The 12,010-nt window shown below is 41.4% G+C and overlaps 1 protein-coding gene across 1 annotated transcript; it reads right to left on the reverse strand.

The window, feature by feature from the left end:
* Nucleotides 1-3,189: 3,189 nt before the first annotated feature.
* Nucleotides 3,190-6,868, reverse strand: LOC107286633 (leukotriene B4 receptor 2-like). The gene is made up of 2 exons (XM_015815026.1): nucleotides 6,698-6,868; nucleotides 3,190-4,556 (listed from the first exon to the last, which is right to left on the reverse strand). Coding segments are annotated over exons 1-2 (1,140 nt in total). The 5' UTR covers nucleotides 6,700-6,868; the 3' UTR covers nucleotides 3,190-3,418.
* Nucleotides 6,869-12,010: the final 5,142 nt, after the last annotated feature.

The raw sequence follows: 12,010 nt of genomic DNA on the forward strand, positions 1-12,010 counted from the left end.
CCCCCCCCCGCCACGCATTGGTTAGCCACAGCAAACCTTCACAAAGAACTTTACAGCATTACAGGGATTTGTTGCATCTGTGGTGGGTGTGTGGAGATGCAGGCACTGTCGAAATAGCCAGGAGGGGTGCAGAAACTCCACCAAAAATGAAATGCAAAAAAAAAAAAAAAAGCTGTGAACTTCCCCTTTGAGTGAAAATGTTAGTATTTATGGCTGGCAGAGAAAAAAAGAAGCAAGACAAGAAAAATCAAATCAGAAAACAGTGGGGAAAATAGATTTTCCAATTGCATCAGCTTAACACCTAATGTTAGGGCCAGAACGAAGGCAAAAACACATATTTTTTGGGGGGGTCATCCCCCTCTTTTAAAATTTTATTCCCCAACAGGTTTTTCTTTTTGTATTTCTCAACCAGCATTGCATATATGCATTAGATTAGGATTTGTGCAGTGACAGTCCGATTCATTTAGGGCAGTGCTTTTCAATCACAAGTGGCTGGGGAATTTTCTAGGAGTTGAACTTAAAGTCTTAAAGTTGTCACACTTTTGTATCTTTGTAAGACCAGCATTCAAAATCACATAATCACCAGGTAGCTCACAAACATGGATAGAGAAGTATATTTTCTCTGTTCCTACTGCTCCATGGCTGCTAATTCACCTCTGATGCTTCAGTTCACAAACAAACATCAACATTAATGGTCATGGCTTAATTGTCTATGAATTTTTCCAGATCTCCTTAAGACCAGCTAATGGGAGGAAGTCTCAGCTGGTAGCAGGACTGACTGAGCATATCAAAAACAGCAAGCTAAACTGGTTGTGTATGGTTTCTACAAGGATAGGGACCCATTAGAAAATCCTAAACTAGACCAGAAAATTGATTTAAAAAAAATAGAAGAAGGCAAGAATAAATCACATGCCTAGTTTAATGAAAAGAAGGATAGGGGTTACATCAGGGGTCTTCAAACTTGGCCCTTTTATGACTTGTGGACTTCAACTCCCAGAATTCCTCAGCCAGCATGCCTGGCTGAGTCATAAAAAAGTCACAAAAGTCATAAAAAGCTAGGTTTGAAGACCCCTGGTTTACATGAGCAGTGTTACAATATCTAAGGGGCTGCCACAAAGAAGACAGGGTCAACCTATTCTCAAAAGCACCTAAAGGCAGGGCTAGAAGCAATGGATTGAAACTAATCAAGGAGAGAACCAACCTAGAACGAAAGAGAACAATTAATCAGTGGAACGACCTACCTCCAGAAGTTCCAACACTAGAGGTTTTTAAGAGGCGATTGGACAAGCAATCTTATCTGAAATGTTATAGGATTCCCTGCCTGAGCAGGGGTTGGACTAGAAGACCTCCAAGGTACCGTCCAACTTTGTTATTCTGTTCTGTTTTGGCCGAGAAAACTACAGCCACTTGCTTATGAAGTCATCCGCTCAGTTAAATCATGCCATTTAATTAGCCTTTTCTCAGCTACAAATCTAAGCAGGATTTCCTGGGTTTAGGGGAGCATTTGAAAAGTCTAAGGTAGTTGACAAATTAGGAAGGGTTCTTGTGTGAGGCAGTCTGAATGCATTGATAAAATCCACAAGTATCTCTTCCCATAATTAGGCAGAGTGAATTAGGGTTGCACAAAGCTTTGCCGTGATGACACTACCTCAAAGTGTGTTCATAGAGCTACCTGCCCCCACCTAAGTTGCTTTGCAAAGCAAGATGACTCCGAGACTTCCAGGAACAGAGTTTACCTCACCCCAACTTTCACAAGGCTGCTAGTTTTGAACTCTCAGACATTAATGTGTCATGAAACAGTAAGATTTCTCTGCAAGTTCAATGGAAAATCCCATTGAGCACTTGCTCTTGTTCAGCACAAAGGTACAGTTCCCTCCTGTAGACATGACAATTTAAAACCCATTGCAGTCACTTCCCAACCCTCCCACATTTTAGTTAATATTATAGTGGATCTTGACATCGTGGCCTGAGACATGCTAACTCTCAGCTTATTTCTCTGTGTTGGAGAAGGTCAAGGGAGAAATGAAGACTACATTCTCCAGAAGAACCATTTCCTCATCATGATCATCCCTCAGTGAGGTGAACTTCATTATCTGCCATGAAGCACACAAACAAGATCTTTTATCTTGCTTTATCTTGTTTATTTTTAACAGGTATTTTGGACAAATATCCTCACCGTAAAAATGGGTTGAATACATTTGTAAAAAACAAAAACAAAACTGCAGATCCCCTTCCTGTACAAGAAAAGTGTATTTGTCCTAGATAGGCATGCTAAATTTCCGTTATCTGAATTTTCCCATTAGCTTTGTCATTAAAAGGACACAAGGACAAAAATGGAACACACACATTCATTTGTATATAATAACCAGTTTATTATTGTAAACAACCCAAGACAAATATTGTTGGCCTATGTGCTTCCTGCATTCCTACTGGCTGCTGTAGCACAAAGAGAGAGGTTGTCTGAAATGAAAAAAAGATTCCATTTTTGGTTTTTACTCTCCTCCTCCTCCTCCTCCTCCTCCTCCTCTTATCTTAAAAAAGACGAAATGCCTTTCTCTGCTTTTAGAAAAGGAGTATGTTGCCTGCAAGCAGATAATGAAAGAATTTATTGCAGACATTTTCCTGATTCCTTTTAGCTTATCAGATGTCAGATTGCAATTATTCCACAATGAAAATATAATTTATTATCTTATCATAAACACACACACACTCAAGTCTATGTTTATATGCATATGCATGTGTGTGTGTGTGTCAGTTTATTCAACTATTAACTATTGCTTTTAATTTTGAGATATTTGAGAAATTATATTAATTTTTTTCTCATCCAAATATTCCCTGCAAAAAAACTGTAAGTAATTTTTAAGGGGGAGGGGGAGGCAGGGAGACAGGCTACTGGCATCCAACAATTCATGAACAATTTATTTACTAACAGATAAACACTCTGTCCATGCTAACATCAACAACAGATCTTTTCTCTTTTCATAGGAGTCAAGCCTAAAGCCTAGCTATGAAAATAAAAAAAAACAGTTGTAAAATCAGTGTATTGCATTTCTTCAGATGGATGTGGCAAGAAGGGAAAAGTCATGAAAAAAAAAATAAGGAAACAAAGAAATAAATAACACTTCCATTAACCTAGATACAAAGGGGAAAGGTGGTTGAGAGAAAAAAAATAGTTGCACATATCATGTAGTGTAGAAATGTTACTGATGCTTTTATTTAAATCTCAGTTTTACACAAAGAGCAGGCAAGTAGCAGGACTGGAATTCATATTTTGCAGGCAGATGATCCTAGCTTCATTTCTTTAGTTGGTAAGACCTTTGCATGAAATTCCGAATAACTACCCAATCAGCATTGGCATATGCTGGAGGAACTGGTCCTGCCTAAGGCAGTTTTGGAATTTCTTGTGTAGTGACTCAGTCTAGGAAATGTTATGTGTTGTGCCGTCGGTCAGCCTACAATTTGTGTCCTTGTCAACCCCATCACAATTTCCCATTAACTGCTGGTCCAGGTTCATGCATGGCCCAACTGCTGGTATTAAGTCTTTGTCCAAGTTTTTCTGAGACTGAGACCTCCGTCCGAGCCCCTCGGATGCTCCTTCAAAGAACTGAGCAATGAAATTGGCACCCGAAGTCTTAATGAGGTTCCCAGCAGCAAAGACATAGAGCACAGGGTTGATGCTGCTACTCAGGAAAGCTAAGGCTGTGGCTCCTGCACGCCCATTCTTCCAAGCCCGTCCCAGTCGGTCTGCCATTTGCCCCGAGGCTAGATTGGAAGCCACCTGGATCATGTTGATGATGTGGTAGGGCATCCAGAGGACAGCAAAACAAATCACAATGGCCACGATCAATTTCTCGGTCCGAGCCCCTTTTCTCTTCCGTACCCCCCTGAGGCGGACAAGAATGGCTGAGTAGCAGACAACAATAATGGTAAATGGAATCACAAAGGCCACCACAGTCTCCATGGTGAAGTGGAAGATGGTCAGGCTCTTCCTGGAGTGACAAGGCTCACAAATGAAATGTCCCCGTGAGGGTTCCTTCAAGACTTGGCGAAAGAAGAAAGCTGGCAGAGACAACAAAATGGCCCCCAGCCAAATCCCTATCAAGATCTTGACCACCAGATTCTTCTTCCGGATGGCTTGGGAATAATAGGGCTGGTTGACCGCCAAGCAGCGATCTGCACTCATGAGAGTGATGATGAAGATGCTAGCAAACATGTTGATGCAACACAAGTAGTACACTCCTTTGCAAATGGCCCAGCCAAACAGCCAGTTCTTGAAGATAAGGAAGAGGACGAAGAAGGGTGTCAGGAGAAGAACCACTCCATCTGCCACTGCCAAGTTTAGGACCAGAAGGCAAGTGACTGAGCGATGGCTTGGCTTCATTTTCCAAAGGATGCTCCAAATCACAAAGAAGTTCCCAGGTAGCCCAATCAGGGCAGCCAGGAGGAGAAATATAATGCCAGCGATGCTGGACGTTGAGGAGCTCACGAGGGTGCTGTTTCCCGATGTCAGAAGGCAATCATTGGTGGTAGCGTTCAGCAAATGGAATGGGGATGCCCTAGTAGGAAGGAAGATATGGAGAAGTTTCAGATGGCTTATGCTTGCACCCCACCACCAAAACTCAATTTTGTTCAGCATACTGCTTTCTAGCAATAGCACTTAGACTTATACACTGCTTCATAGCGCTTTACAGCCTAAGTGGTTTACAAAATCAGGATAATGCCCCCAACAATCTGGGTCCTCATTTTACTGACCTCAGAAGGATGGAAGGCTGAGTCCACCTTGAGCTGGTCAGGATCGAACTCCACACAGTGGGAAGAATTAGCCTGCAATACTGCATTCAAATACATCTTATACTGCATTCTAACCACTGCACCACCATGGCTCTCCAGTTGCAATGAGCCAGAGATAGACTTGGTCTCACAAGATCTAAGCTCTGGGGCATGTTGACCATGTTGCTTTCTTCTGTTTGCTTTTCTGATCACTGCTACCTCTCATATTGGCTTCCTTACCCAAATGAGTGATCTCTGGTTGCTTCTTGAATTTTGCCTCCATACCTTTTACCTTTTGGGGGGCAGGACGGTAGCTCAGGGGTTAAGATACTAGGCTTGTCAGATAGAAAACTGACAGCCCAGGTTTTAGACCCGAGCACCACGAGACAGGATGAGTTCCTGTCTTCACCCCAGCTCCTACCAACATAGCAATTTGAAAGCATACAAAATGAGAGTAGATAAATAGGTACCACTATGGTGGGAAAGTACCAGCTCTCTGTGATGTCATGATGGCCACATGACCACGGAAAGTGTCTTCGGACAGCGCTACCTCAATGGCCTCGAAACAGATGAGCTCTGCCCCTATAGTCGTCAATGACTAGCGGAGTAAAATCTGCCAGGATTCCTTTACCTTTTTAAAATCCTGGCTATTGCATGTCCAGTAGCCGTGAGTTTCACTACCTCAGAAGATACTGTGTGACTAATAAAGGAGAATATTTGTAGCTCAGGGTTGACATGAGGGGTCCTTGGTGCTCTCTGAGCTTGGTGGTTTTCTTACAGACGTTTGATTTCCCAAACTAGGTAACATCATCTGTGCTAGTGATAGTGGCTGATGATAGCTAGTTATGGATAGTGACTACCATTGATGATGTTACCTAGTTCAGGTAATGAAATGTCTGCAAGAAAGCAACCAAGCTCAGAAAGCACAAAGGTACCATGTGAGGCAATAGGCATTCTATTTTATCTTGCTTGATTATTTCTCTGCCAATTATTTGCATTTGACAGCTGCAGAGTTCATTTACCATTTTCTCTATTTTTATTCTCTTTGTCTGTTTTCTTCACCATTTGACTAATATTTTAAGCCATACCAGATATCCTTTCTGAAATCACTTTGGTGCTCCCACCTAGAAAAGATGTTCCAACAATTTTCTGAGTTTGCTATCCTTTTTTAAATAAAGCAATCAAAACCCAGGACGGTGTTCCACCACTTTAGTATGCATCAAGCAGAAAAGTCTTTACTGAACCTGGTTATTTAGTTTTCAAATTCTTTCCTCCTAATGCCTGAATTTTCCATAGAAATTTTCCATTGAGTGGAATGTAGGTCTCTACCTTTCTGCGTCTCTCAAGTGAAATGCACAAATAAATGATAACCCTAACCAGAATCTGAATAAAAATCTCTTTCTTTCTCTTTCTTTCTTTCTTTCTTTCTTTCTTTCTTTCTTTCTTTCTTTCTTTCTTTCTTTCTTTCTTTCTTTCTTTCTTTCTTCCTTCCTTCCTTCCTTCCTTCCTTCCTTCTTTCTTTCTTTCTTTCTTTCTTTCTTTCTTTCTTTCTTTCTTTCTTTCTTTCTGTTTTTTCTCCTCCCTACCTCCCTCCCTCCCTTCCTTGTGGAATTTTGCTTTAATCTTTTACTGTACATGTCATTGCAATCGTCATTATCATTATCTATAAATTAAGATTAATTGTGCCTGCTCGGATAGCAGCATAGACAAACAGACAAACAGATAATTATTTTCCTGGGTTCTTATCATACATTTCTGCTAATTCCTTTCATTTCCGAATTCCCAAACAGAACGATTCAAGGATTCCTCAAATATCTCACACAATGGGACTGCTTCTTTACCTGCCTCAATTCCCTTCTTTTTCCTGCTTGGACTCCTGGGACTGCCACTTATACACACACATACACATCCAAGTGAAAATACTCACATGGGGGATAGCCATCCACTTCAGGTCACAGAGGGGCCAGTGTCTCCTGTCTTCGCTGGATTAATGCCTTCATACCCAGTCTTTTTCATGCAAAGGTTGCTTCTCTTACTGCTCTCCCTTTGCTTGTCCAGACTGGGAGCTGGAATGAGATTGAGTAATGGAAGAGCAGGGGAGTGTCAGGGAGGCTGGCTCAGTCTGCAGGCATGAACTCACACCCCTGGCTTCTCCAGGGAACCTCCAAGTTGGGACTTGCTGGAGGAAAGAAGACCACACCCCTGGCTTTTCCTCCTCCAACAAGCCCCAACTTGGAAGTTGAGCGTGTATCTGTTTCCTTCTTTTTCTTTTCATTTTCCTTCCTTTCCCTTTCGGCCTTAGCCTTCTGATCAGCTGTCAACCTTCCTTTCCTGTGTCATCCCTTCATTCTCCCTCTGCCTTGCTTGAGAAGGAAGGGACTTAAACCACAGAGCTTTATCTGGGGGAAGCTGATAACCAAAGCCATCAAGCATGCAGGCAAGCATTTATCTGTCCTTCCCTCACTGTGCAGTTTACATGATGCAGTGGATGAGTTTTGCTAAGGGTTTTTTGGTTTTTTTTGGTAAAGGACCAATGCTATTTTTTTTTAATACCCTATAGCAGTGATGGCGAACCTTTTAGAGACCGAGTGCCCAAACTGCAACCCAAAACCCACTTATGCATTGTTGGGTGCCGGGTGGGTGTGGCCCATTGGCTGGGTGTGGCTGCGGTGGTAACAGCAGACTGGGTGGGACTAAAAAGTTCAATCAATCAATTCCAACTTTGCAAGATCTTTTTTTTCCCGTGAGAAGTTGAAATTGACTGGTTGATTGAACCTTTTTTTTTTTTTTTTGCATACGGCGGCGGCGGCCTAAAGCGAAAAGGTTTTATAAAACCCAGCTGAAGGCCTAGGACTGGGGCGACGGTGCGCGTGCCCACAGAGAGGGCTCTGAGTGCCGCCTCTGGCACCCGTGCCATAGGTTCGCCACCACTGCCCTATAGATACAATGACCATACATCCTTTATTATACAGAAAGTCCCTTATTTCAAAAAGCCATCCTTTAGGTTTCTTTATTGTTTTTTCCCCCCCAAAACCTCACATTTGTTCTTTACAAGTAGTCCTCGACTTACAACTGAGGCCAAAATTTCCATTGCTAAGTGAGACATTTGTTAATAGCAATAGCACTTAGACTTATATACCGCTTCACAGTGCTTTACAGCCCTCTCTCAGCAGTTTACAGAGTCAGCGTATTGCCCCCAACAATCTGGGTCCTCATTTTACTGACCTCAGAAGGATGGAAGGCTGAGTCAACCTTGAGCCGGTGAGAATCGAATTGCCGAACAGCCAAACTGCTGGCAGTCGGCAGTCAGCAGAAGTAGCCTGCAGTACTACATTCTAACCACTATGCACCATGATTAAGTGAGTTTTGCCCCATTTTACTACCTTTCTTGCCACAGTTGTTAAGTGAATCACTGCAGTTGTTAAATTAGTAACACGGTTGTTAAGCGAATCTGGCTTCCCCATTGACTTTGCTTGTCAAAAAGTTACAAAAGGGGATCGTGTGAGCCCAGGACACTGCAACTGTCATAAATATGAGTTAGTTGCCAAGCATCTGAATTTTGATCATGTTACTGTAGGGATTATGCAATGGTGCTAAGTGTGAAAATTGGTCATACGTTACTTTTTTTCAGAGCTGTTGTAACTTCGAATGGTCACTAAACAAACTGTTTTAAGTTAAGGCCTACCTGTATTTGGATCAATGAACTTTTAATGTATAAGTAGAACCACTTTATGCACAGTGTTTCCTATTGATGTGAAAAATATGGAAATGGAATTGTCTTTTTAAAATAAATTTACCTATACTGTTTGATTTTAGATATTTTTTATTAAAATATGTGTCTTTGTACAGTTTTCTTGCTTTTGTTCTTGAATTTTCCTTTGTAAAGCAAAGTTATAAGCATACACATTTTCTTTTCCTTATGAACTTCTTTCAGATTTGCCATTTTTCAGTTTTGAAAAAATTCCAATACTAATAAGAGAGGCCATGGATGTGTCTGTTTGCCACCAAGAGGTTGACCAGTCACAAAGAAAAGCTTAAACAAAGTGGGTGATCTAATAATTGAAGGTCAACTGAAGTTTAAATCCAGACTAACTCTGCAAAAAAAAAAAAAAGTATATTTTGAGGTAAAAAAAGGGAAAAAGTGAGGTGTAAATAGGCCTGTTGGTAAAAAATAAAATAAAATTAAATTAAAATATGCCCTCTCTTCTGCAGTATTAGCCCTACTTTCATGTAGGATCAGCAATAACTTCCCATTTTGCTCTTCTGCTCAGCAACAAAAACACATACTTACACAAACAAAAATGCAGGCCTTGGCTGCCAATAGCTTCCCGCTCCTGTGCTAAGTCATTGTTTGCTTAATCCAGAGTTTCTCAAACTTAGCAAATTTAAGATATGTGGACTTCAACTCCCAGAATTCCCCAGTCAGCATGTTTACCAAGTCACAATGTATAGCAGGGGTCTTCAAACTTGGCCCTTTTATGATTTGTGGACTTCAACTCCCAGAATTCCTCAGCCAGGCACGCTGGCTGAGGAATTCGGGGAGTTGAAGTCCACAAGTCATAAAAGGGCCAAGTTTGAAGATCCCCTGAGGTATAGGTTTACCAATGCATTCTGATTCAGAACACTAGAAAACAAATTCTCATTTAGTGCAATATATACATTTACACACGTTTGTTTGTTTGTTTGTTTGTTTGTTTGTTTGTTTGTTTGTTCGTTCGTTCGTTCGTTCGTTCGTTCGTTCGTTCGTTCATTTATTTATTTATTTATTTATTTATTTATTTATTTATTTATTTATTTATTTATTTATTTATTCCTGTGGGCCAGAAAAGAGTTGCTCTTCTTCTAAATTTAGATCACCATAGGCTGTACTTTCCCCTTTATTGAAAAGTAATATGGAGCTGCCAAATTTTATAAGGGGAAAGCCATACTGGTTAAGTTTGTGTCTGAGCTGGCCACAAATGCGCTGAAAGTTTGATGTCTCTTATCTCAAACGCTGAGCCTGAATTTGATTGTAGTTTCAGAAGTAGAATGAGTATTACACGTGTTTCATTTTTCTTTGCTGCTACTGTAGCTACTGTAGTTTTGCAGAGCTCTTGGGACAAAAATGTTAACTTAATGGTACTCATGAGGGAGAAAAACAGAACAGTCTTGACCTAATTAGAAAGTCCATCCTCTCTAGGGAGCTACTTCAGGGATCCCCAAACTTGGCCATTTTAAGACTTGTGGACTTCAACTCCCAGAATTTTCCAGCCAACATGAGGAATTCTGGGAATTGAAGTCCACAAGTTTTAAAGTGGCCAGGTTTGGAGACCCCTGATCTACTTTCTAACATTAGCATCATGCAGGGGGCTTCCCAGCAATGAATAATAATAATAATAATAATAATAATAATAATAATAATAATAATAATAATAATAATAATAATAATAATAATAATAATAATAATAATAATAATAATAATAATAATAATAATAATAATAATAATAAAGTTGGAAGGGACATTGGAGGCAACCTCCTGCTCAGGCAGGAAACCCTACACCATTTCGGACAAATGGCTGTCCAGTCTTTTCTTAAAAACTTCCAGTGTTTGAAAAATCACCACTTCTGGAGGCAGGTTGTTCCATTGGCTAATTGTTCTAACTGTCAGGAAGTTTCTCCTTAGTTCTAGGTTGCTTCTCTCCTTGATTAGTTTCCATCCATTGCTTCTTGTCCTGCCTTCAGGTGCTTTGGAGAATAGCTTGACTCCCTCTTCTTTGTGGCAGCCCCTGAGATATTGGAACACTGCTATCATGTCCCCCCTCGTCCTTCTCTTCATTAGACTAGACAGACCCAATTCCAGCAGCCGTTCCTTATATATTTTAGCTTCCAGTCCCCTAATCATGTTTGTTGCTCTTCTCTGTACTCTTTCTAGCGTCTCAACATGTGGTGACCAAAACTGGATGCAGTATTCCAAGTGTGGTCTTACCAAGGCATTGTAAAGTGGTATTAATACTTCACGTGATCTTGATTCTATCCCTCTGTTAATGCAGCCCAGCACTGTGTTGGCTTTTTTGGCAGCTGCAGCACACTGCTGGCTCATATTTAAGTAAATTGCCAATCGCTTGTCCCAGGTTTCTGGGGCTCATTCGAGCCGAGAGAAGCCTCGTAGGGGCAGCAGAAGGTGTGGGCGACCTATTGTTCTGTCGTTGGTGGCGACTGGCGATGGGAAGCGGGTGAAACTCAGAACCGAGTGGACCGGGAAGAAGGTGACCAGCAATGGCCGCCGAATGACTTGACAGCTGGACGGAGCTAGCGAGGCAATAGCGGAACGATGGTGTATCGGAGTTGACTTGATTGATTTTCCCAAAGCTTTCGTGAGTAGACTCGGAAGACGCATTTAAAGGGATAGCTGAAAGCGAAAACCTGGCAAAAAGAATGCTGGAGTAGCAGTGAGGAGGCAGCGAGTGAAAGTGGCAAGAAGAGTGGCTGGAAAGGGTCCGGCCAGGAGGAAGCCAGGAAGCATGGATTAGAGACTCAGAGTTACCTTAAAGGGACAGTAATTAATTTTAATTGATGCCGAGGACCTGCCTGAGATTCTTGACCTTTGGCTTTGATTTTGATTTCTGAGCGGATTGGCTGATGAAAAGGTGGCTTTTTTGAGAAGGAATAGTGATCAAATGACAGGAGGAACTGGACTGGGACAATGACTTGCAACTCTGAAAGGTGCTTGCCGAGGAGATAGCTGGGGTGACTATATGGACTTATAAAAATGGAATGGAGTGAGAAGAAAGAGGAAAGAAGATAGAAGATAGAAGAGGGGGAAAAAAAGAATAAAGGGAACTTAAGAGAGACTGAAGGGCAGTTACTACTATTGAGCAAGCTACCCCCTATACTATACCTGTACATTTGGTTTTTCTTGCCTAAATGTAGAACCTTACTTTTTTCACCATTGAATTACATTTTGTTAGATAGTGCCCAGAGTTCAAGTCTGTCCAGGTCCTCCTCTATCTTAAGCCTGTCTTCTGGAGTGTTGGCTATTCCTGCCAGCTTGGTGTCATCCGCAAATTTGATGAGTTCCCCATCTATCCCCTCGTCCACCTCACTCCCCAAAAAGCCACCTGTGAAGTTCCTCCCCAAATTTATTCCTTTCTTTAAAGAAAAGTGTCCAATGCCATTTTTATTTTCCTCTTGAAGACAGAATGCAAAAGGGCAGGTTTTACATTGAATTTTAAATCCCGTACAATTTCCCCTAGTGAACATA

This window comes from Protobothrops mucrosquamatus, unplaced genomic scaffold (genome assembly GCF_001527695.2).
Source record: "Protobothrops mucrosquamatus isolate PMUCROS unplaced genomic scaffold, P.Mucros_1.0 scaffold303, whole genome shotgun sequence".
Taxonomy (NCBI): Eukaryota; Metazoa; Chordata; class Lepidosauria; order Squamata; family Viperidae; genus Protobothrops; species Protobothrops mucrosquamatus.